The sequence below is a fragment of the Drosophila hydei genome, unplaced genomic scaffold, assembly GCF_003285905.1.
Source record: "Drosophila hydei strain 15085-1641.00,03,60 unplaced genomic scaffold, DhydRS2 tig00000243-arrow-arrow-pilon, whole genome shotgun sequence".
In the NCBI taxonomy this organism is placed as follows: Eukaryota; Metazoa; Arthropoda; class Insecta; order Diptera; family Drosophilidae; genus Drosophila; species Drosophila hydei.
The window spans coordinates 1,134,815-1,161,557 of record NW_022045693.1 but is presented as its reverse complement, the minus strand read 5'-3'; the positions used below and the strand labels follow the sequence as shown (position 1 = coordinate 1,161,557).

The 26,743-nt window shown below is 40.9% G+C and overlaps 2 protein-coding genes across 2 annotated transcripts in view; one reads left to right on the top strand and one right to left on the bottom strand.

Annotated features, from left to right (window-relative positions):
- Positions 1 to 26,743, bottom strand: part of LOC111592962 (fringe glycosyltransferase) — a 29,588-nt gene that overhangs the window by 1,928 nt on the left and 917 nt on the right. Inside the window, exons 2-4 of the mRNA XM_023305452.2 lie at positions 20,726 to 21,163; positions 10,614 to 10,662; positions 9,187 to 9,289 (exon numbers count right to left, since the gene is read on the bottom strand). Of these exons, the coding sequence (XP_023161220.2) occupies positions 9,187 to 9,289; positions 10,614 to 10,662; positions 20,726 to 21,163 (590 nt within the window). The remainder of the gene's footprint in view (positions 1 to 9,186; positions 9,290 to 10,613; positions 10,663 to 20,725; positions 21,164 to 26,743) is intronic.
- On the top strand, positions 15 to 1,820 carry LOC111592968. Its single transcript, XM_023305460.2, has one exon. The coding sequence runs from the start codon at positions 107 to 109 to the stop codon at positions 1,226 to 1,228; it is 1,122 nt and encodes a 373-aa protein (XP_023161228.2). The 5' UTR covers positions 15 to 106; the 3' UTR covers positions 1,229 to 1,820.

Below are 26,743 nucleotides of genomic sequence, written 5' to 3'. Positions count from 1 at the left end.
ACACCTCTGAGCTAAAGTGTAGTATAGCTCTTATATAAATCGATAGATAATTTATATTTTCAAATATTTTATTCTGTTTTCACACTTGTTGGTTGGATTAGTCGTAATGCAGTTGACGTTGGAGCAATTGGCGCGCATTGCGCTGGGCGTGCCAGAGTTGAATCACGTGAATCTCGCTGTTCTTCACAGTCTATTGGATACGTTGATGAAAAAGATGAACTGCAATAATGATTTGGTAACAATTGATGGCTTTGAGGGCAAGTGCTTGGAGAGGCTGCTGGAACGCTCGAAAATCTCGCCGCTTCCATTCGATTTGGCCAACATTGAGCCAATTTCCAACGAGTTGGATAAGTTGGGGGCTATGGAGAAGCGTTTGGCCCAAGTCGAATCAAAGCTGGAATCCCACTTCAAGCAAATACGCATCGTCAACAAAGTTAACTCGAAGCAGTATCGAAAACGGTTATGGGAAGAGTACACATCACCATGTGAGGATCTGTGCACCGTTTGCGACGAGGACAACAAGATTGCCTGTAGTCTGCTACAGAATATGGACTTCATGAAGAAACTATTGCGACGCATTGCCACGCCGCTACTCGAAATGATAGAGAAAGTGCAAGAGGATCTGAATAAGTTCTATACAACGCTGGATGCATTTTTGAAGAAGACACAGAGGCTGTTCGACCGACTCGAAATGGTCAAACAGTGCGTCATCGAGATTGAGAATTTGCGTGAATTGGTCAAGGAGTATAATCTAACCTTCATTGGCACCATGGAGGAGCTGCAGGATATGCTCGATAGTAAATTGGATAAGGTCCATATGCCGGCACTCAAGAAGTATATACGCGATCGTTTCGATAATATCGATAATCGTTTGAGACTGATTGAGGAGAAGGATTCGTGTCCACGTGCTGCTGGATTCCTTCATACAGACATTGCTTGCATCTCCTGTGGCAATAAGAACATCGGCGTCGATGTCGGGCCACTTAACATTGGACCTCTGCCGGATGCCAAACGCAATAGCAAATGCCCGACGATGCCGCTAAATTGCCAAAAGAACTTTTCCTCTCGCATCCACGATAAGGAGCCTACATTGATGGTGCGTGTTCAGAACCTGGATTTGAATGTGATTGCCCAACGATTGAATCGTCAAAGTTCAGCGAAAGTCTGCAAGCTGCCAGAAGCCAATGATACCATCTACGGCGTACGCAACTCCAACTATTCAGTCTAAACCCCATGTCATCCCTATTTAACTTTTCAAGTTCGTCCAAAATCGTTAACGTTTAGTAATGCTGACAACCAGTTTTCTCCTTCTGACCCAACGACGTCTGTCCACAGCGTCTCATACACAGTTCTTCAGTTGCGACAAAAAAAAGTGCACTAATTTAAATGGTAATTACCGGTAGTCCAGTTCTCTTGGACTGACTCAACTTTAGCTGCAGCTGCATACGCCGCGAAAGGGGGATTAGCTGGAGTGACAAACGATCAACCGTATCCGGTAGCCCGCGCAGTTCACCTAATGATGCCATTAAAATGCAGCCGAGGCTATCGAACGGGTTCTCTACCGCACGCACACACGCAGCGCCAGAGACAGTGGTAGAGATAGAGATAGAGATAGAGACAGAAGAGAAACGAGGTAACTTGGCTTGGTCATAAAGTTTGCCAGCCTAATGGAGAAATCGGTTGAGAGCATTCAAATTTCCTTTAATAAGTCAACATTCGTAACGGGTTTTCCTTATCTACTTAAGTGATTCCAAATAAATTACCTAGAGTTAATTATAAACTGAGAAAGAGTTAACTGGAGCTATAAAGTAACTGATGTGATATAAATATAAATATAGATTATGTGACTATGCGGAAGCTTGAGCTAATAAACCTAGTTTATATACTTTTTATTATAGTTGCGAGTGCGTTTCCATATTCGATTTGGGAATTCAATAAGGTTATTGGGGAATATGCTAATAAATAAATAAATGGCTAGACTCGGGTAATACCCTCGGAATTGTTCCTTAAGCATGTTCTTTAGGCAGTTACAACTGTAGAACTAGATTATAAGATTTAGGTACTTATTATTTAATAATGCCACAAAAGATTTATAAATTAAATGGACAACCAGGATTTGATAACAAAACCAATATTGATGAAAAGATCAGAGAAATATTTAGAAAATAGTGCTTAAAGTGACTTAAAGCAAATTACATAAATCAACTAGATCTTGATAGTTCAGACTAACCTAAAACATCTAAAATCTATCTTCAACTATCAACATATTCTCATCTCAAGAGATGAACAGCTCTTAAGACTTTTCATGAGCACTTAATCAGTAACGAAAATTCTCTTTGCATTGCCTTAACTTATCATATCTCATATGATAACAACTTTTAAATACCTCAACTAAATCGCAACTATAACTTAAGAGCTGTTAGCTGCAGCTCAGGTTTACTTTTTCCTTGTCGCACATCTTTAAGCTGTCTTCGGATTAGAGCTGAATTAATCCACCTAAAAGTATCTATAAAATCTGCTGCGATATCTTTAGGCATACGCCCGAGGCTAAGCAGCCCCAACTTCTAGCTAGCACTCTGCCTCTTTCTATCTGCTTAACGGCCTCTCACTCTCTTTCTCTTATGGTAAGGAGTTCATAACTATTCAATAAAATCGAAGCGTCTGTTGGCGTCTGTTGGGTAATTTAATATAATTTTTTATTACATAAGCCGCAAGGAGAACAGACGCTTAACAGCGAGGGGCAGGGTTTTGTGTCTTCACTTTTCTAAGCGCTGCGGCAGCTCAGCTAATCGTGGCACTCATAAATTGTTATTGTTGTTGCTGCCACATGCGATACCTGTGCGAAACGGCAGCTGAGTTGTTGTTGTTGTCGTTGGTTGTTGTTTTCCTGTTTGTCGCTTGGCTCTTTTAGTCGCTTCGTGTCGCATAAATATGCGCTTTTAATTTCGCTTAATTATGCGTGCCACAAATGCGCATACACTGGAAGAAATGAGCTGTAACTAATACAAAATTAAGTTGATTTAAGCGGCGTATTTCAACCAAGTTCGATTGTGAAATGAAGTCAAAAGGTTTCATAAAAGATAAATTTCTTATTCTTGAATTGAAGTGTTTATAATCTTCTTGTAAAGCAACAATTATTGAAATGTATACATATATATATATAATATATGGTTATCGAAAATAATACATAAAAGTCTAGAAATAAATGAGTTTCCTGGAGAGTTTTTATTGGCAGCTTTTGCATTTTCCAAAAACTATTTCCTATAAGACTTTGGCTTGTCTAGTTTCTATTTGAGCTCTATTTTGTATTTCTTTTTTTTTTTGTAGTGTAACCTATAGTAGGCAGCTCTATGCCTGCCTGCCTTGTCTGACACCCTCACTACTCTGCTCCTGCCTCCTTTTCTCTTTCCCTCTTTCTCGCAGCTGATTTTACCAAATTGAAATCTAGCTGGCATTTTATGTGTTTGCCTTTATTTAATTAACGCGTTTGTCTACGCTTTTTGTGGCCTGTATTTGGCATTTTATGAAAATGAAAATGAAAATGTTTTCATTTCGATCGCTGGCAGAGAGATAGAAAGGCAGACAGAGAGGGGGAAGGACAGAATGGGGGATGGGAGCAGCGATCGCTGCAGCTGGCCAACAACGTTGGTGGCTTAAAGTGCTGCCGCAGCGTTTGCTTGTTTAGATATTTGGGTCTGTGTTTATCTGGCATCACATTGCAGCAGCAGCAGCAGCAGCAGCAGCTAAGGGAGTCTGTGTGTAAACGCAAAACGAGTGCAAAAACTTTTATTTGAAGTTAGTTTATTTTTTCATGGCAGTTTTCCAATTACTCGAGTTCCTGCTGCTGCTGTTGATATTGCTGATGTGGGCAGCAGCTGTTGCCGGGGCGTAGTCGCCATCGTCTTTTGGTCGACTGCAGTTGAAATGAGTTTATGTCTGGAGCCATAATAAAAAATGATTGACGGGGCACTTCGCGAGCCGCCAATGCAGGCAGTCTTAATAGATTTCGCATTAAGAGTGAGTCGCAGTCGCAGTCGCAGTCGCACTCGCTCTCGAAATCCGACTCGATGTCGGTGCCAGCAACGACAACAACAACTACAACAGTCAGCGTTAAAAGTATTTTGACAGGCAGCCGAGCAAAGGCGGATCGTGCCAGATAAGCGATCGCCAAACAGAAAAGAAACCAGGATGACGAACTGATTTCGTTTCGTTTGTTTTCTTTACTTTGCTGCTGCTGCTGTTGTTGTTGTTGTTGTTGTCTGGCTTTGCAATTAGCAATAAGTCAGCTGTCAGAGCGTCAGAGAATGTATCTTACAGATACAATATATATATATACGTATATTTGCGGATTGATACAAATCAATGTTTGGGTGCCGTGTCACGGGTCTCCAAAACAAGATATTTACATTAAGGCGGGCACTTAAATCAAACAGCGCAGCTCATTAACAACAGCAACAGTTGCTGCGCGCCTGCAGTGGCTGCAGTGGAGTGCAGTGCCGCAAGCGTGACTCACAGATTTAAGAGTTGCGCGCTCGAATATGTCTCTCAATGCTGCTTTGACGCGCTCACTGAACAATTGAAAACGCAGCGGCGACAATTGAAACGCATTTGTCAGCAGCACTAAAAGCAACAACAACAACAACACGATGCGACGATATCGCTGGCGTCAGCAATAACAACAAAAGATACAAAAATGTATCTTGTAGCTACAAGCCTGGCAAATTGACGCCAATTGTCGTGTGGGCGACGCGTAATTGAAATGTAGAGCAAGCGATTTGCCATGCAACAACAGCGGCAAAAGCAGCAATAGCAGCGGCAGCAGTAGCAACATTTTTTTGCTTTCCGCCGGATGCAACAGTTGCTAATGCAACTTCATCTGCATATCCAACCAGCTCCAATTGTGCATTTCCGTTATGCACAGGAAAAAGTAGACATCATTTTCGACTTCAGATTGCGACAATGTCAAGTAAATTTAGCTCCGCTCCCGTCCCTCTTGACTAGCTGCGCCCCTCTTTTGATTGCCTCAATTGAATAATTGTGTGGTGGTTGTTGCTGCTGTTGCTGCCACAAGTGGCAAATAAATGAAATTGATGCGTTGGGCTGCATTCTCTTTGCCCTACTCCCCGGCCCACCCCGGGCAACTGTTGCTGTTGTCGCGGTTAAAAATTTTCTCACAAGCAGCAACATCTGGTTTTTCACATATGCGACAAATGCTTACGAGGTTTTTCCAAGCCGCAAAGAAAACGCATAGAGCGCAGCAACAACAGCAATTAAAATTGTCGCAGCTCTCGCTGCAGCTAAGCCTTAGATGGATTGGTGTTGTGTGTGCATAATAATGCGGCTGTTGCCGCAACTATTTCTGTTTAAACAAAACCCGCCCTGGACTATGATTTTGATGTGGGATTAGCTGCGGGCTGCACCAGTGAGTAGGGAAAAAAGGGGGAAGCACTCGACGCCTGGGAAATAACATTGATGTGCCACATTGCAAGCGACGTGCAACGAATTCCCACGCGCTTTCTCAGCGCCAGCAACAACAACAACACCCACCCAAAATAATTGCAGGCAAAAAAAACTCATCTTGAAAATATATATAAAACAACATTAAGAGCAACGTCTACAACGGCAACAATTGCTGCTGTGAATCCTGTTATGTTTTTTTTTCGAGCACTTTCCATTGAGCTCCACTTTGGCAGCTGATGCTGTGAATATTACGCATAATACGTGTCGTAATTGCATGAGGGACAGGCCGAAAGCAGAAAATATTAACAAAGTAACATCAGACCAAAAATGCCGTTATAATGCCAATAAATGTTGTTCACAAAACGTGCCACAAAATTGCCGAGGCAAAAGAGACAGAAACAATTGCAGATACAGCTAAAGATGTAGGGAAAAGATACAGATACGTTGCAACTGCAGTTGCTGCAGATACAAATTTAACATTATAGGAGATGCAGATACATAGGCAGATACAGATAAAGATATATAGGAAAAGATACAGCTACACAGGAACAGATACATAATACTGTACTGGAGATACAAATATAAAAGTACAGAAACACATGCATAGATACATTTTCCATTTACAGATACAAATACACATACGTAGGAGCTGATACAGATTTACACTTACAGATACAGATACAAATGCAGAGTTCAAGCTAAAGACACCAATGCACAAACAAAGATACAAACATGCAGAAACAGAAGTGCACAGGCACAGATACAGATACAGATACTTGCCACTATCTTAATGCGTCATGGCAAGGGCATGCGCCACGTTTCGCAAATCAGAGATACAAGATACATTCGCACAATATTGGCTAGTCGAAACGCGACATTTGTTTATTAGGTGTGGCAGGCATACGGCACGACCAAACACACCCAAACACACACCCAACGCACACACACACACATACACACAGCATGAGATAAATTAGAACTTGAAACAAATAAATTGAAAAATAAAAAGTTGAAAGCACAAAAAAAGAGAACAGCAACAACAACAAGCAAACAATTTGAAGCGTGCATTTGATTGGCGTTTTATATAAAAAAAACAAAGGCTGCGAGCATGGCGAGTGACTGACTGGCAGATACCCTGTACAGCTTAACGAAACTCAGCGACTGCGATTCTGTTGTTGCTTATATTCCTCTTTATACTTTCCTCTTTTATCTTTCTACTCTACTTATCTTCTTCTTATAATCGTCTTCCAGCTCTACTCTGCTGTTTCTTAGCTAGAAGAAGATACTTTTGCTGCATATCTAAACTTTATCTTCTAGTGCTACTGCCTTTCTTCCTTCTTCTCTTCTACTACTTAAGCTCTTGTAATTTGGAACTCCTTCTACTTTTATACATCTACTGTCCTAACTCTCTGCTTCTACTTTTACCTTTGCACTTCTTCTCTTCTACAACTTCAACTTAAATTTAGCTCTCTGTTACATAGCTGTTGCATGGACACAGTCAACTCTTCCTTTTGGAATTTGTAATGGGTAGAGGGCACACAGAAATCTAATTTATATAAACTTGAATGTCGCAACAGCTGCAGAGGCGGCGCCGACACCTTCTTGGCGCCTGTGTCTCTTATATGTGTGTGCTGCTGCTGTGTGTGTGCTATAGAAATTCCTTTAAGCCGATTTCCCTACAGCTCATAATTAATGATTGCCTTAAGCTGTTCGACTGCATGCATTAAGCTGCGATTCAGAGAGACAGAAGAGAGAGAGAGAGAGGGGAAGAGAGGTAGAGGCGGCTTGTCTTAAATGAAGGCTGATTGACGTGCCAGGTCGAGCGGTCAGTCAATTGTTGTTGCTGGTGACTTGCAGTTGTTGTTGCTGTTGTAACAATTGCTGCCGCCGCTGTTGTTGCTGTTGTAATTTTTAATTAAATTGCACTAATTGTTCGGGTTTATAATAGACATACTGCAATTAGCCCGTCAGCAGCAAGCAAAAGGCGTCGCTTCACTTGAGCTGCCGGCAACAAGTAGTTGCTGGTGCTGCGGCCACATTGCATTGAATGTAATTAAAAGACAGAGTTGAAAGCGAAACAGGCACATTTGGGGCTCAGTTGGCTTGATTTGCATTTAATAGAATGGACGTCCCGCTGCGGGGATTCAATTTCTGCAGCCGCAACAGCAACGGCAACAGCAGCGGCCATATATTGCTGCTGTGCGTAGCAATGGGTCATAAAAGCGCAACAGCAGTTGCTGCAGCCAACTGAGCGCCATAATTGCCCGTTTCAGTGCACGTTAATTAACCTCTTTCCATATTTTGCCAGCGATTGTTGTTGCTGGGTGTTGCAGTTGCTGGAGTCGATGCTGTTGCACTTATTCCAAAAACAACAGCAACAGCAGCAACAAATTTAAGCGTTGCCAATCAAGCGGCACAGGAAACTGGCTGCGCCACCTGATACCATTTCCAGCAGCAGCAACAGCAACAGCAGCAGCAGCAGTAACTCCTGTTGCAAAAACAACAACAGCAACAGTTGCTGCTGCTGCTGCTGCTGCATCATCTTGATCATAACTGCACATTTAGCCTGCTTGCCATTTATTTTGTTTTATTTTTTTTATGAACCTGCTGCAAGTTGCCGGCAACAATTTGTAGCCGCTGCTGCTGCCAGCAACTGTTGCTGCTATTGTTGTTGTTGGAGTTGCTTTTGCTGCTGCATTGATTGCATGCTCAGTGCTTTTATAATGACAGTTTCAAGTTCTAAGCCAAAACGGAGCAGTCGCAAGACTTTTAAGCGAGCTCAAGAGCAACAACAGCAACAGGAGCAACTGCAACTGCAACTGCAACCACAACAGCAACATCCTACTCAGCCGCTCTTCATATTAAGTTGAGGCATGTCCGAGTTGTTCTAGATTTTCAGCTTGCAATACAACAATTTGTTGTTGTTTTTGTTGCTGCTATTGCTGTTGCTGCCAGCGCAATTACAAACAAGCTGAAGAATTTCTAGGCATCTCCTTTGGGCGCTAGTTGAAGTGTCTTTGCAGCTTGAGTCTTTTGCTGGACAAGTTTTGAGTGGCTGCAACAAGAAGGAGAGCAGCAGAAGCAGGCGCAGCAGCAGGCACAGTTGCTGTTGCTGCTGCTGCTGCGTCTTAATTGCGCAAATTAGAACGCGTCGCAGCTGCAACCCGAGTTCCAAACTGGGTGTTTGCTTTGCCACAGATAGGATGCCTGTTGGATAGATTGCTGTGGTCGCTGCTGCTGCTGCTGCTGCGGTTGCTTATTAAAAGCATTCAAGTCTACAATTACAGCAGCAACAGTCGCTGCAATGGGAGTCATTGCACTGGTCAATGCACGCGCTGCCAACATATTTATTTTATGTTTCTCTTATTTCTGCCCATTAAGCTGGCTAAATGTGACAAGGGGGCGTGGCTCCAAAAGGGCACACAAAATGTTGCTGATATTAAATTTGTTTGCGGTATCAACGTGCAGCGGCAGCAGCAACTGAAGTATAAAGAAGACGACCAAAAGTATATCTATCTATAAATGGGAAGCTTCTTTTCCTCAACTAAAACTGGCACTAAAAAAATAATGCTATAAAATATAAATAAATTGAAATATAAAAAATAAAAACTTAAAAAAAAAGTTTGTTAGGTTCAACAACAGATTTCGCTCTTAGACATACTATATTCTATATATATATACTATAAACACTTTATGTATATATGTTCTTATGTTTTGTATACTTACTTTTTGCCGCTCTCGAGAAAGATATCCAGTTCGGCGGACATTTTGCAGCACAGCGCCTTGCGAAAGTGGCCCTGGGAGCATTTCGTGTTTATCAAATGTCCCTCTGCAAGCGAGAAAGAGATGGCATTAGAGTGTGTGCTAAGAATTCGCTAAAGATTGGTAATTAAGCGAAAGACAAGCAATACACATGGGAGGTGTCGAGGGGTAGAGGGTAGACCAGGGGCGGCTGCCATGGCTGAGACCAGAAGCCACATCTATGTTAATTAACCAAAAAGAGCCAAAGCTCATATCAGAGAAGCAGCAGAAGGAGCAGAACAACAACAAGAACGAGACAAACAGTAGCTTGTTAGTGGGGAATGCCGCTCATATCCAGCGGATGCGTTTTGTTGCTCGTTTGACAGACGCCGCCGATAAGGCCAGAGGCGTGGCCGCAGAGGGGGCGGGCGGTGACAGAACTTTGAAAATACAAAAGCAAACGCAAAAAAGCGAGCGCAAAAAGTTGTGCGCCTTAATTGGATGAAAATTGTTGAAATATTTAAAGCACACACAACAAACTGGACAAAAGGACAGACATTAACTATATATCCTTTTGTACGCCAGACAAAATGCAGAAGAAGCACAAGCGGAAGCAGAGGCAGTAACTGAACAACACATAACTCAAAAATGCAGACTCTCTTCTTCTTCCTCTTCTTTTTCTTCTTCTTCTGTTCGCTGCGTGTTTAGTTGAAAATCCTTTTTGGCTCTAATCAAAATGCCAGCAGCCAGGCAAAGGATCCAGCTTCAAGAGGCTGTGAAACATGAGATCTGCCCGAAGCAGAGCACCAGAGAGAGGCAGCGAGTCTAGGGGTATGCAAAAATAAAATACAATCTTCTGCTTCTTCGTCTCTCCCTTTTTTTTAAATTGAAATTTGAACTTCGTTTTTTTTTTTTAATTAAAACTCTGAAAACTTTATGCAGCTGCACGCAAAAATCGAAGCACGAAAAGGCTGCAATTCAATTAAAATGCGGGTGAGCAGGTAAGCACACACACTCGACACTCACACACACTTGATACACACACACACACACACGGACAGCCTAAACTTTAATCGGTTTTCGTTCGGGGCAGACAGTGGCCAAGATTAGGCGTTCGATGGGGCGTGGCCGCGTCGCTGATGTGAAATCCAAATTGAGGCCAAGAACGGGGTCGGACAAACGTACCCAAAAAAAACAAAAAAAAAGAGGAAAGGGTAAGAGGTCGACAGGTAACTCCACGCTGATAAATATGCATTAAGCCAAAAAACAATTCAGTTTTTTTCTCATTCTTGAAATTGAAAATCGAAGCGAAATGGTAATCGAAATTTGTTCTTTTTGGCGGACAATGCAAAAAAAAAGTAATTTTATATCTTTTCATTTCCTTTTCATAAACATATTTATGAAATACTCACTTGTCTTCTCCTGATAGTAATGATCGTCGGTGTCTGTGAAGAACCAGGTCTGTAAAGATGTTAAAGAAATTTGTTTGAATATTGTTTGAAGCAGCGAAATGATGTCATCAAATGTTGTAAATGGAAGTTCAGGTTGAGCTGGGCTGATTTTGAGTCTCCATGTGAGAATTTTTGGTAGATTTAAGATAAAGATACCCTAGCTGAGATCACAAGATGGGAGTTTATATATATTGAAAGGCTGCTTAAAAGATTTATGCTAGGCTTATATAAGAAATATGGAGAGAGAGTGGGGACATCGATAAGAGAGAAGGAGAACTTATGAGAGAGATAGATCAGAAAGAAATATCGATCTAAAAGGAAGATGTGATATAGTATTTAGTACACTTAAAGATCACTTTTTAAGCCGATTCATTATATATTATTAGCATTAACACCATTTGTAAATGAAGGCAGATCCCTGCACTTGCCTTAACAAACTAGCCTTAAGACTTTGTGAACTGTTTACCTACAAACAGATCAGATAGACCAATATTAAAACTGATTTCCAAATCAAGTATGCATCTATATATACCCTATAATTTCGAGCACATTCTCTACAGTGCGCTGTCAATTTCATGAGCAACAGTAAACCAGCCGCTATACCATTATTTATAGCATATGATTTGCATATGTTGTAAGTTAATCACAATTCAAGTCATGGGAACATAGACCTACTTTTTCCGACCTTACATTTAGTCATATATATATACATATTACTTTGGTGTCAAGACTAATCTACATATAATTATGCCAGCGTCTGCTGTAAGCCCCGCATTCCTCTTACAAGAAGTGAAGAAGCGACAATCAGATAAGAAAATTTCCCACACGCTCGCTGAAATCGGAGCAAAAGCAAAGCAATTGGAAGAGAGAAACTGGCCATAAACTGGACAAAGAAGTAACTCAAGCAAAAAGAGAACAAAGTTTAAGAAATATAGTTCTAGTTGGGTTCGCCTTCTTCAAGGGATAAGTTAAGGTAGTTCTGGTAATTGTTCTACTTGCTTCTTGTTGGTTTGTGTCTTTTATGCATCGCTGCTCTGCTAGGGGTTTCTATTTGAGGGCTATTTGCTTCACACGAATTCAGTAAGAAACTTTAAATTGTGTTCCCTAAGTACTTTTCGATGCCAAAGCAGACAGTGGGAATGCTGCATCCCTCTCTGTCTCTGCCTGCCCCTCTTTGTAAGTATTCTCGGTCTAACTGTCATATCCAAAAACCTAATTGCCCAAATGACAGACGAAAAAAGTTCCTGCGGCTATTTGAAAGTCTGCCTGCGCTTCTCTTGTTGCTTCTCTGTCTCTGCCTCTGTCTGTCTCTGCTGCTGCCTTAGCTTCTTTCCCTGCAAACTCTGCTTGTCTCTCTGCCACTGCTGCCTTAGCTTTTTTCCCTATGCTGTCGCTCAGCTTCTTTCTGTGCTTCTCCCTCTCTCCCTTCTCGCCGTCGTGTCGCCGTCTACAACTCAATTGGTTTTGCCTTTAATAACTATTTCTTCGCCTGTGTCAAATCAGGCGAAAATCGTTTTAAACCATTGACAACAACACGAAGCACACAACAGCAACATGTTGTTGTTGCTGCTGTTGCTGTTAGTGCCACGACAGCAACATGCGGCAACAACAATACGCCCGCTGCACAAGCATTTTGGCCAAACTCGACTGTGTTTAAGAGTTAGAAAGTCAACGTTGCCAACGTTCAAGTTGTTGTCGAAGTAGTTGTTGCTGTTGTTGTCGTCGAGTCGAGTTCTTTATAACACACCAGCAACAGCAACTGCTGAAAACTTTTCGTCGTCGTCGTCGTCTGCTGAATTTTCATGGATTTTCACGAGATTTTATTTGAGTGCGCGCACTCACTCTCTCTCTATCTCTCTCTCTCTCTTTCTCAGTCTCTCGCTGTTTTGGCACTTTTCATTTTTCGGCTGCTGCTGCTGCTGCGGGGCAAAAAATGTTAACACCATGTTGCAGCTAGATATTGCTGTTGCAGTTGTTGTTGTTGCTGCTGCTGTGGATTTTGCTGCTGCTGCTGCTGCTGCAGTTGCACTCGCACTTGACTCGCATTTAATTTATGTGACTGTTCAAACTGTTGACAAACAACATTACAACATGTTGCAAATTTATGTGGCAAGTTGAGCGCTCTGATGCAACTGCCACATAAATTTAAGCATAGACTTTAGCCAGACTCGGGATGATTTTTATTCTCTGTCTCTTTCGTTTCTTCCTTTTTTTGTCAGTCTATTGGCCCAGTTAATTGCTAACTGACGGTGCGTGGGCGTGGCAGGCAGGCAAGGCGTTGCCTACTCGTAAATTTAAATCGAAATGGGCAGCAGTCGAAAAGGCACTGCAATAGAAATTCTAGGTAATTAGCCAGACAGTGAAGCCTCATAATTGTGAAAGAGCTTTAAGTCTAGCAGGGGATTGGCTTGAAGTTACCTTGTTATATGGATATATGGATATATTATACAATTTTTATGTAAGGTATATATGTCGAAAAGTTTGTATAACTCTTGGGTTTTATAACTCTGACAGAGCCTAACTTAAAGCTAACCTCTAAACTAGACACCTAATATACCTGTGGCATATAGAAAGACCAAGAATATTTGAATATTTTACAACTGAAAGTGCTTGACAGAAGCCTATCTATTTGATAAATTACAGGGTATTCGACTTGCTATACCCGATTCATAGCCATGCAACGCAATGCACAGCTTTACAGGGTACAGACATGTTTGAATATCTCAAGTGCATAACTGCTAACATTGCATAGACAGAGAGAGAGAGAGAGAGAGAGAGAGAGAGCAAAAGAGGGAGAGAGAGAGAGATGGCAAGCGAGAGTCCATAAATTTGCCAACATATTTCGCCTGGGTCAGCATTAAATGCAAAACAAATTTATCATGAAAGCTGCAGCTGGAGTCGAGCTGCTGCTGCTGCTGTTGTTGTTGCTGTTGCTGCTATAGTCGCTGCTGTTGTTGCATGTTCGTTTTGTGGATTTGAATTCTGATTCGGATTTGGGTGTTTTTTGCACGTTGCACGTAGCAAGTTTGCGGCCAGGCTGCGGCGCGGCATGCATTCAATTGGAACGAAGCGATTGCCACAACAATTCGTTATGTTTTCGGCGCCCAAAGAGGAGAGCACCAAGAGCTGGCCAAGAGCAGTCAAACAGTTAACTGACTGTCGCCGGTATAGACCAGCAACAACAGCAACAGCAACAACAATGCATTTTCAATGGCTCCAACTCCAGCTGCAGCTGCAGGCAAAAGGCGGCGGCTAGGCCAAAAAAACCAACATTTTGGACCGTTGCATTGCAGTATTTTGGCTATTTTTTTTTTTTGTTTTTCTTGTTGCTATTTGTGGAGCTGCATTGTTTAGGCTCTCCACACCCTGCTGCAGCCCCCTCTGCGCCCCTGGCAGCAGTTCCACTTCAACAGCACGTGGGGTGCGGTCCGTCCATAGTTCCATTTTACCTCGAGCCGTTGCCAAGTGGTTTGAATTTGCCTCTATCTTTGTCTTGGCTTTGTCTGCATTTTGGCCAAATAATATGATTATTAACCATGATTTTGTGGGGGGCGTGTGCCGTGCGATGGCCAACTGGACATGCTTTCCCAAAAAATTCATTTTAAGCCAGCTGCAGTCGTAGCCAAAGTGAAAGTTCACCAAATCGAATTGAAGAATTTATGAATTGAAAGCTAATCAAAACCAAATTATGGAGCTTTGAAACTATGTATGCAAATACTTGATCTAATGAAAAAGAAAATTAGTCAGGGCTCATTCAAAGATACTTTAAAATAGATAAACTTGACTGAAATTGGAAATCTTATTACAATAGAGAGCCGAAAACTCTGTGGATTGGGGGAATATAGAGATTTAAGTACTCTCAAGTCTTAGTATATACGATATTTATCGACATAAGTTATCGATACTTGAAAACGAATGGCAATAAATACCTACCTATATGGTATGATAAAAGTTATAGTTATATAGTATAATAAAAGTTATAAACTATTACTATTTATCGATAATATTATTAAAAATAAAAAAATGTATATTATAACTATATTCAATATAAAGCAAGAAACATGATATTCATCCAACCAGCATATCGATTGATTTGAGAAAGAGTTCTCTCAATTTTACAGAGTGGCAAGCTGAGCTCTTTTAGTTTAGTTATATTTCTTTATATGCTTGATAGAAGCTTTTATTTTTTTTTTTGTTTTCTTCTTCTACCCTTTCGGCTCCCAACATGTCTGCAAAATCTCATCAAAAAGACTTTCTATATGATGAGAATTCAGACTATAAAAACATTTCTAAGACATAAACAAACTTAAAAATTAAAGATCTAGAAAAAGGCAAAATTTGATAAAGAGATAAAAATAAAGATACAAAACCCGTCGAGATAATTAATTTCTTAATTCACAAAGAAAAAAACGCCATTGATGTAATAATCATTTTTTCTCTTTCGATTGAAAATTTGGAGCTGATCGAGGCAACCGCAAAGCAAACAAATTGAGGGCGTGGCCCAATTTGCGTAATCTCTGCTCGGCTTTATAGATGTTGGCCAGCTGAGCAAAACCACAAAAGGTTCACATTTTAATTATAGGTCTGTCTGCCCCGCGACCCTCACACCTGCCACCAGCTGTTGTTGCCCCCGCCCCCCACGACGGCAGCATGTTGCGGGGCGTGTTGAAAGTTATTTTCTCCTTGTCTTCTTGTTGGTTAATGAGGCGTTTGGCCAAAAAGAGTCCAAAATGAATCAATTAGCTGAATGTGTATTTGATTGGCGGCCCATGCGATGGTAGCTGGCAGACAGAGATGAAGCTAGTGTGTATCTTTAAGATACAAAGATACTTTACTGTGGCAACAGACTTGGCAGCAATTAGGCAGACAAACAACTGTTGCAAATCATGAAATATGTATTTGAATATGTTAGCTTATTTGAAATAGATCGGGGCTAGAGACAGAGTGGGTATAGCATGTTTCCTTAGTATGTTTCCATAAGATACATTTGCCTTAAGATACTTTGACAAACAACTGTGGAAAGAGTAATTTTAATATAGAAATATATGAAATTATATGCACAGAGCGTGTGGTATATATCCCTAAGATAGTTGTGCCTTCTGATAGCTATAAGATACTTTGAAAGCATGCAAATGTATCTGGAAAATACTTCTGCCATAAGATGCTTTGAGAGTGTGCACAGAATATCTATAAAATATTTTAACCTTAAGATACTTTGAGAATATCTTAAATGTATCTTCAGATATTGAAAGTATCTATAAGATACTTTCATTATTTGAAGATGATGAAAGAAACGTATGGAAATATACGGTAGAGATAGAGCCATAGTATGTATCTATTAGATACTTGTACTCATAGATACATTAATAAAAACTATAGATGCAACGCAAGGCTGCAACCACCCCAAAAACGACTGCAAATTTATATGAAACATACCATATTTATAGGCATATATACATATACATGAAAGAAGCTTTTCTTCTTCTCTTTCGTCATTAATCTCTTCCTCTTCCTGTCGTAATTGAATTTCATTTGCCATATGGCGCATTAATTGTACGTACGCTGCTTGTTTGCAGGCACTGTTCAAGCAATTGGCATATATTAAAATGGGCACATTAAAAAGGAAGTTGCATGCGGGCGAGGGTTGGGGGCGTGGCATAATTCGCAAAAAAAAAAAGAGAAGAAAAAATTTGTCGCTTGTGTCGCATAAACAACACAATGGAAAATATTTCAATTTATTGCGAATTAAATTAAATTGAAGCGCATTGAAAAGGCCGCCAAAAAAAAATCCCCAATCAAAAGCGACAGCACGGTGGAGGGTGTGCATGTGTATGTGTGTGTGTACGTTGGCGGCACACTTTGGACGTGCTGTCAATTGAGCTTTAATTGCCATGCGGCTCATTGCGCATACGCCGCGTGAGCCGCAAGCAAAAGAGCAAAGCTCTGCTGCCCGTCCTCCCTCTCAACCTTGCTGCACATACAATGTGCAAGAGAGGTAGATAGAGAGAGAGAGAGAGAGAGGGAGACATATGACAAGTGTCATTTGCTCTGCGCATGTTTATGAGGCGCTGACAGCTCAAAGCCTAAGCGCAACTGGACTTCACTTCAACTAGAACTTGGGCTGCTGTCGAGTAAATAAGAAGAAGCTGGAACTGCAGCAGAAGCAGCTATTGTTGTTGTTGTGCCGCACTCGCTCGGGCCTGTCAACATGCCACAAACTGACCAAGGTACGAGCAAGAGAGTCTAAGCAGCTGGCTAAGCCAAGTTAATGAGAAATGGGACCAGGCTTTAAAGCAGCCAACGCGCTGAACGTGACGCATGGCAACTACAAAGCGCAAATAGGCCGAGACAGCGCTGAAGAAAAGCGTGTATGAACTTTGCTAACGGGCATAGCCGACTGAGCCAATGCACTGGAAAGCCGAGAAATATGAGCTAAAGCAAAAACTAAATTAAAGACTAAAGTCAACTATGTTGACTTTCAAACTGTAAAACTCAGAAAGTGATTCTCAACAGCGCAACTAGCAGATGAGGAAGTAAAAAGAGGCGTGGCAGTCATGCTTTTCTCATAAGTTTCTCAAACTGCATCAAATACAAAGAAACGAAAACATAAATCAATTTGAATATTGTTCGTAATCGAATATACCCCACATAAACTTATGAAACAGAGTAGACGAGGCGCTGGTTAGAGGCATATGAGCAGCAGCAGCAGCAGCAGCAGCAGCAGCAACCGCCTTAGCCGCTTGTCCAGTTAAAAATTTAACGACAGTTGTTGCTTGCTGCGGCTAATAAAATAAAATGTGAGCCGCCACACACACTCACACACACACACACACAGATACAGACGCACAGACACACACAGCTAAATAAAGACTTGTTACAACAGCGAGCAAATGTTTTTTCCGGGAAGACATTCGAGCAAATGTTGCCGTTTCTGTTGCTGTTGTTGTTGTTGTTGTTGTTGCTGTTGCCACTGACAAACGCTCAATAAGTGCCACACAGAGCATCATTAAAGAAAAACTAAATAGCCGAGCAGACAGAGAAAGAGGAGCCCAACAACAGCCAAGCAACAGCGAAAACCCACCCACTCGCAAAGCTGGCTGTCAAACTGTGTCTGCGATTTATCTGCATAAAGTCAGCGACATTTGACATGCGTTTGTTATGTTGCATGCAACTTGGACGAAAAGCAAATCAGATGCTAACTAAGCGAACTGCCAGACAGGCTGACAAACCTGCCAGACAACTGCCAACAGAGGCAGACACAAACAGAAAGAGAGAGAGAGAGATAGCCATAGAGTGTGTAAGAGAGAGAGAGATACGTACACGGTAGCCTTTGCAATTTTCGTGGCTTTGCATATTTGGTGAAAATCGTTCAATCAAAGTCGAATCGCTGCAGCACGGCAGCAACTGTCAGTAATTTATGCTCATTTGTTTGTTGCATGAATAATTTGAATGCCACTTGAGAGCAGTTGCTCAGTCCCAACAGCGGCCATCATGAAAAATTGTATTTGACCACAAACAAGATTTAGCATTATATATATTTGATTTGTATGAAAGATCGAACAGAAGTGAGCCCAATGCAGCTTCAGCTGCAGCTGTGGAATTTGAGGAGAGCGCTAAGAAACTAAACTAACTAGAGTAAGCTGACATAGAAGGAGAATTGTGAAAAGCTGTGAAGGGACTAAGAAATAAATATCTAATCACATTTACTTTAAGCTATGCGTCTTTGCATCTCTTATAGAGCCCTTCTCTTTGCTAGGGTAAGAAATCCTTGCATATAATTTAGATAACTGTCGAAGAGTTCCTCTCTCTCTTTAGGATATCGATGGCTATCATCCGACCTCACCTGCTGCATCAACATAAGAACTTCACATACCCTATAATTGTGGTCCACATTGAGCTATAAATGAAGCATACCCGCTGCTGCCAGACTACAGCTGACCAATGCAGCCAAGTTAAGAGCTGAGTTGAAGACTTGTTGCTGTTGCCATTGGCCATTTATGGCTGAAGCGCGCGGCAAAGTGAAGCCTAGTGGAGTGGACTGCAGCACAGAGAGGCACATTAAACAGGCGTTTATAATGTGCAACAGAGGCAGCAACATGGGGCAGCAACACAAATAGTTTCAAATGCAGCACAAACCAATCAAATTGAACGCATTTTGTAGATGTTGTTGCTGTTACTGTTGTTGCCTGCTCCATATTGCTGTTGGTCGCATCAAAATAATTGGCTGCCTGCAGCAGCAGCAGCAGCAGCAGCCGCTGCCACTCGAAGCAAATCAAACTTGCAAGCCAATTGTTGCATGTCAGCTAGAGTGTTGTAGTTGTTGTTGCTTGTTGTGGCTGTTGCACTGGCAACAGTTGCTGCTGCTGCTGCTGCTGCTGCTGACCTGTTCAGTGCAGCTCGCCTTTAATAGTGTGAAAACTACAACTCGATATGGCAGCTGCAATTGTCTGGGCACTTAAAAGGAGCCCCATTGCACCCCATCCCCCTCGCTCTCGCTCTCCTACCCTGCCTCTCTCTCGCCCCTCTTCATCTGCAATCAAAATAAAGCGCATTGCACGCTGCAAGCAGTTGCAGCCAAAAGCCTGAAACGTGCCTGTCAGGCATTTCAACAATTTTGAATAGTTAAAAGACACACACACATATATCTGTGTGTGTTGCTTATTTATTTATGTGGTTTTTTTCTTCTTTATTTTGCTTGCCTGCAGTTCCCTGTAAACAATAACAAAACACATTTGTGACGCGTGATTTTGCATAAGTTGGCATCAACAGACGAGGCGAAGCGACAATAATACATAGAAAACAGAAACAGACACATATAACATGTAAAAACGACATGTATATCTATATGTATATGTATATGTATATGTATATGTATATGTATATGTATATGTATATGTATATGTATATGTATATGTATATGTGTATGTATATGTACGTAGCATATAACCCTATATCCCGCTACCAATCGTAAATCTTGGAGCAGCTGCCAAAAGTATGACTTGGCTGTTATCATACAAGTACCTGCGAGATACAAGATAGTTGCTCAAGAATGAACTAGATCTAATAAACTTAGCGTTAAACTACTAAAGAGGAAACAAGAATTAATTGCAATAGATCTATTAGAGCTTCTGGAAATTGTATACCAAATTTTATAGCTCTAGCTTGGTTAAGCTCTGAGTGTCTTGAGGACGGATCAAAGAAAACTTATCAAAATCGAAACAGTTTTTCTAGCTTTTACCTAGTTTTAGGCCTTTTATATCAATTTTAGCTCGAGTCTATACTTCCACACCCTCTACAAGGTGTCTCTGACTTCCTTGAAATTATCCAAAAGAAAAAACTACCTAAATTAGTTTAGCTCAATCAACCGATTTTAGTAACCTTTACTAAGCAAAAATTGCTTCCAGCTGCTTTTAACTGTATTTCACATCAAATATAAGCCAAGTCCAGCCGACCCTTTCACACTCCCTGCATATCAGAGGGTATCTTTGTGCTGCTGCAACTAGTTAAACAGAAAACCTATCTAAAGTAGTTAAGCTACATCTTTACTATTAATTCTTTGCTTCCAGCTGCCTTCGACTAGCTTTTACATCAAAGTCGAACCAATTCTCACCTACCCTTTCACGCACACTCCTTATTATAGAGGGTATTAAAGCTCATTATAGTCATGAACATTATTTAGTTAAGATCGTATATTCGCAAGTTTTTTGTTCGCATATTTTGGCTTATGAAGACATTTTTATGGCCAATTAAGCGGCGGCCGCAAAATCATAAATCGCCAAGCGAATTCAATTCAAACAGCTTAAAAACTCATTATGCAAATAAGCCAAGCCCCAAAAAAAATGAGGCTATAAAAAAAAGAGAGAGACAAGAAATTAGCTGGCTTTTATTTGAATTCAGCTTTTTGGAAGATCTCAATCGAAACGTAACCTTTAGCTTGCGCCTTTTACTTGTAGTGCAGTTAGGCAATTGTCGCCTGGCCTGGCAAATTGCTTGAACTAATCGACCTGGGTTTTATCTCGCTAATTGCTGGGTATCTAGCGTTGGTGTTGGTGTTGGTGTTGGTCTGAGCTCACCTGATCGCGCGCCAATTGGAACCAGGTCTTGATGATCAGCGCCAGTCGCGTATCGTGATAGTTCTTCGTCGTCTTCACACTGATGAAAATGTCATCTAGTTCCGTGGTGGGCGGCTGGGGCGTGGCAGTTACCGCACGCTGCGACAGATCGTGCAGCAGCTCGCCATTGCGACTGCGTCGCGCCAGCTCAGTGAGCAGCGTGGCAGCGGGTCGTTCGCTGACCTCAATGTCGCTAAAGTTAAAACTGTGTATGTCCTTGCGTATGATCAGCGAGGGCGTTATGGGCGTGGCCAGCGAAGAGGCTGAGTGTGTGGGTGGCAGCGAGCGGGGCAAAGCATGTTGTAGCAGCTGCAGCTGCGGCTGCGGCTGGGACTGCAGCTGTTGCTGTGTGGTCGTTGTGGCAGGTTCATTGCCATCCAGCTGCGACTGCGGCGGCAGCTATAGAGGGAGAGAGAGGGAGGTTAGAGAAGTTTTAGTGTGGGTTCAAATTGTGTTGTGTAAATGTGGAAGAAAAATAACAACAAATATATGTAGGTACATGTATATGAAGCGCTGCTATCGCCGACAGGCATTTTCACCTGGCAAACAAAAGGCGAACTTCAATCGCAAACAACAATGGCAAACAAATGAGGGGCAGCCAGGCAGGCAGACAGGCAGACAGAACAAACAAACAACAACAACAATCACAGCGCCATAAATGCTGAGTAAGAGCAAACAACAATAACAGCAGCGACAGCAGCAGCAGCAGCAGCAGCCAAACAAAGATCAGCTGCAAGATTGAAGCTTGAGCTTCATTTGGCTGCCCCCCTTTGCACCTGCCGCTCACCTCGTGTAGCCGCTAGCTCTTGCTTTGATTAATTTTCACTGATAACAGGTTCATTTGCTTTTGTTGTGCGGCAATTCTTCAATTGCTTATAAAAGCAGACCTCGCTTCATCTCTCTCTCTCTCTCTCTTTGTGGAGCGCTTTTATCTAGACTTTGAGCGCTTGGAAATTGGAAAATTTGGAATCTGATTCAAGTTTTGATTGAATTGAGCTGATAAAAGGTATTTCAAGCGTTGACTGAGTGCGGTCTAAGAGCAGAAGAAGTTGGGCAATTGACAAAAAGAGAGAGGGAGACAAGGTGGGGTCAGTTGCCAAGTGTTAATTTAGGCAAGCTTTTCCGCTATGCAAATCAACAGGGCGCAGCGGGCACTTCCGTTATACAGCATTGTATACCCTGTAAATTGCTAAAAGGTACGCTAAGAAAGGCCTGCGCCTTAAATGATAATAACTCTAGACTCTAAATTCGATGCAGATCAATGCTTGATCGATAACTCGAATCGATAAATCATATTAATTAGATACATAATATCGTTATATCCAATATTTTCTAATCTATTAACAGCTCGCTCTATAGAGTATCTTTTCGGCTATCAGCCGTGGCTTATATAAGCTCTTACAGTTATAGCTCTCTTAAAGCTCATTTGCTTGGCTTTTGTGAAACTGAAAATGGAAACATTTCTACTTTAAGCCGCCATCCACAGCGACGCCTAGGCCCCCCTCTCATTCGCCGTTTTTATTACAGGGTAAACGGGTCTTCAGCAACTGCTGCTACTGCTGCTGCTGCTGCTTCACACGATATTGTCTGCTTGATAGGGCTAAAGACTTGGCTCATACATTTTTATTGCGGCACGATCGAAAAACGGTGTTCAATATAATGGGCCAACGATCGAAAAGAAAGAGAGACAGAGAGAGAGAGGGAGGTAGAGAGAGAGAGCGAGCGGAAGGTGTAGAGTAAACCTCTCAGATAGAGAAGACGAGCTGCAGATGAGGTGGCAGCTCAGCTACTGCCTAATGAGCCGCAGTCGTCAAAAGAAGCTGCTGACAGGTGGCAAGTGCAAATGGCCAGGCGAAGCTGATTAAAAAGAGAGCTCAAAATATTAATTAATTTATCTCAGGCAAAAGTCGTGACCCAAGCAGTGAAAGCGAATTGCCAGCGAAACAAAACAAAACTTCAATCTGGTTAAGTGCAAATCCGGCTAAAAAGCAATTGAGTCAACAACAAGTTAACCAAGGCAGGGGCCTTGCATAGATTAGAATGTGAACCAGTTGCAGTTGCCGATGCCGATGCCGTTGCCGATGCTGATGCAACAGCAACAACAACAGCAAAAGCAACTGCTAATATATGCAAAAACGAGCCAGGGGTAGGGTATACAAGCCCAGCTGGCGAATTACTCGAACGTGAGCAGCGACAAATGCAATTGCAGAGAGAAACTTGAAGACACGTGTGTCCACATCTAAACATATAGACAAGCCAACAGTCGAGCACGCCTGCGCACACACGAAATAACGAAAACCCAACAACAAGATACAAGATACAATATAAAAGATACACACGCGTTAACAACAAACGTAGCAGCAGCACAGCGTCTAGCAGTTACCCTCTAAACTATATGCATGTCTTGCCTACGCTGTAGCTAGTCAAATAACTAAAGTAGAGCTAACGAATGGATAACCAGCTAGGCTTAGATTAACAAAAGCTACATATCGATATTTATCGGTTTTAGCATAAAAGGCTCAGGTGTCGGCAATTTAGCTGCATATATGTGACTTAAGCTCTCAGCAACAAGGAAACATCAGCAAAAAAATCTATTTAAAAGCTCGATAATTATCGGTTTTGTTGAATTAAGTTAATTTATCGATAACTCAACTAAATATACATATGTTATGTTAACATCTAGCTCTTACAACGACAGAATTTAGTTTTGAAAAATGTAATCGACACTTATCGATTATCATTTATCGATCAATAAGTTAATCTTTCTCGGTATCGGAATCGATATTTATCGATGTATACAAAATAATTATTTTGACGATCGATATTAATCGATTATGAATATAACTACCATCTACCTGTTACTTCTACACAACAAATAACCAGCCCTAACACATATTCGACAGATGTACAGGGTATCACATAGAGCAGGCAACAAGGCGCGTCGCTCAGGCGTTTGTTGTCATTGTCCAAAATTGTATACACACACTCAAATCATGGCCGGGAGGGATTGTGTAATGCTTCATTATGGCGATGATTAATATGTTTATAAACAATTGCCAAGTCAATTAATAATACAAATGGCCAAAACGCACACAACAATAGCCAGAAAAAGGTAGAGAACTGGCAAGGGGCGCTAGATTAATGAACAGCACTGTTAACTGGCAGGTCGAGTTGAACGTTTAAGTCTTCATTAAAATGCTGCTTAAGCAATATTAAACTGATAGATACAAATCTACGATAAGATACCAAACACAGAAAAGGAGAGAGAGAGCGAGAGCAAGACAGGTATAGGGAGAGACCATATGAGGAGCTGCGCAGCTCACTCAATTAAGTAAAAACCCGACCACCAAAGACCAGCAGCAGCAGCAGCAGCTACTCAGCTGCTCAGCTGCAGATACAAAGATACCAAGAGACACAGATACAACAAAGTATCTGCGCATCTTACAGATACATTTCAGCTGCTAACTTTTATCAGGCGCTTGTTCGCCGGCTTAGTGTCGTCAACTTTTTGGATGCTCAACACAAAACTGAACAACTGATTATGAAGAGTGGGCAAGAGAGGGAGGAGCTGGATTGAAGCTGGAGATGGAGCAGCAGAGAAGAAGAAGTAGGAAGTAGGAACAGAGGAGAAGAAGCTTGAGTAGAAGCAGCAGCTGCAGCTGCAGCCAGCCAGCGGCACCTGCGCAGGCAAAACAGGAATCAAAAACATTGAGAGCCTTGCCACAAATACCCTGTAGGAATTAAAACAGGAGAGGCTATACACTATTGAAGTGTGCCCAACAATAACTTGATTATGCTATGACTGGAAATAAGCATGTTAATGGACTGAACTTGAAATAAGTCAGCTCAGAGTCTAGTTTGAAGCTCGCAACTTAGCTCTCGATATACAATTTCATTTCGATAGCTAACTTAGTATAAAGTATATATAGTAGTATGTTATGCTACAACAGCTAGCTGCTATTTACAGAGTATACGCTAGTCGTGCAGACGCTACCGCCCTTCAAGAACACTCTCGACTTTATTTTGCCTTCTTGAGGCCATTTTTCGGGTTTTTTTGCGACTGTTGATTTGCATGCAAAGCAGTCATGAGTTGTTTGTTACGTGTTGCAATTGTTGTTCGTTTGTTGTTGCTGTTGTAGCTTAGTTAGACATGCTCATAGCGCACCACACGAATCAATCAAAAAACACAAGGCGCACACTTTAAACAAATTCGCATAAACAAATTCATTTATCGATTGAATATTTAATATGTATATCCAAATATATATATGTATGTATATATATACATATATATATTCGTGATGATTTATGCATAAGCAACACGCGACATTTAGCTGAGTGGAGGTCAATTGCTGGCTGGACAGCGGACAATGCTCAGCTTTTGATTGGACTGCAGCAAGCCAAAAGCCCAACCCAAGTTCCAAGAAAGAAAAAAAAAACTTGCGCAACTTCTGCCAAAAAAAAGAAAGAAAAAAAGCTAAAATTAAATAAAAGAATTAATTTTTGCAAAGCAATGCAATAGCTGGACACAAGTCACAGACCTCAACGAGCAACGACTTCAATTGAAATACGACAACAACCACAACAACGACATAAACAACAACAACTTTAATAAAGTCCAATTCAGCATTTGGACAGCAAAGTCTTCTATATATACATACATACATATGTGTATGTATGCCTGCCTTCTATATGAAGCACATTCCAAGTATTCTACATGCCACACATTGCCGGCCCCTTTTTCCGGTTAGCCAACAGCAACAACAACTAACAACAACAAACAGCAAAAAAGTAAAGAAACTCATAAAAAGTTTTTAATTATTTCTGGCCGCAAATTCATTTTAAAACTAGCTAAAATCTAGCTAAACTTGGCTTAGCAGCGCTATTCAACTATTTGCTAAACTTCAACAAGCAATTGAATTAATTCAATTAGACTTTAGAAGCAGAAGAAAAGACGAAGAAGCACGAGAAAAATGAAATAGATATAAATAATAAATAATTCTATGCATTTGCACATGCTGCGATTTCTAATGAAGTCAGCGCCAAACGCGGCCAAACTTCCGGCCTAAAAAAAAGCTAAAGAAAAAATCTAAAAAAAATGAAAATTTATAGAAAACAAAATGGAGTACGTATAAGCTTTTAGATATATATATATATTACTACATATCTATGTATAAAGTTACTAGTCTCAGTCGACTTTTATTTATTTCTATTTTCCAACTTATACAATACAGTAAATTGATATATGAGAGTCATATTTATAGATAAACAATTCAATTATGTAAACTGAGTTCTTAATGCTGATAAGATATATAAAGATATATTTTAAATATTATTATTTACATAAGGTTTCGATTTAAGCCCTTGAAACTGAGTGAAAAAATATAATGGGAATGACTTTCAAGACTCAATTAATTATCAGGAATAGGAATGCGATATAATTAAAATCTAAAAACACTATTCGTGTCTTTACAGGAATTCTTTCAACAGTTTCTTAAGCAGATCGGATTCAACGTGTTACATGCAGTTTCATAAAACCCTTATACCCTGTATTTCCAAGGTATGAAAGTTATACAATATCTTGGTAATAGTAAGAACGGGAAATTCAGATTGATAGATTTTACTGAAATATCTTTTATATCAGTTTAAAAATATATTTGGACATAACTATATCAAGCTTCATGAAAAGTAATTCCTATCAATTAAACTATATTTTACTATGAAAACATCTCATAATATAGCACCAAAGATTGAAAATTCTTCAAGTGAAATCTTCCAGCTACAGAACTCGGTTTCTTATAACAACAATAGCAACATTATATATGCATGCAAACATACTTGCATATATATATTTATGCTTATAAATAGATAAGTCCAGTGCAAGTCGGATTCTAGTTGGATCGGGGAATTGCAGCCAAGAAGAACTTTTGCAATATTAGCGCAGAATATTTTATTACACAGAAATTTATGCATAGCCCC

Excerpts from the sequence above, each read along its gene's own strand:
- LOC111592968 (XM_023305460.2), top strand. The coding sequence starts at position 107 with ATGCAGTTGACGTTGGAGCAATTGGCGCGCATTGCGCTGGGCGTGCCA.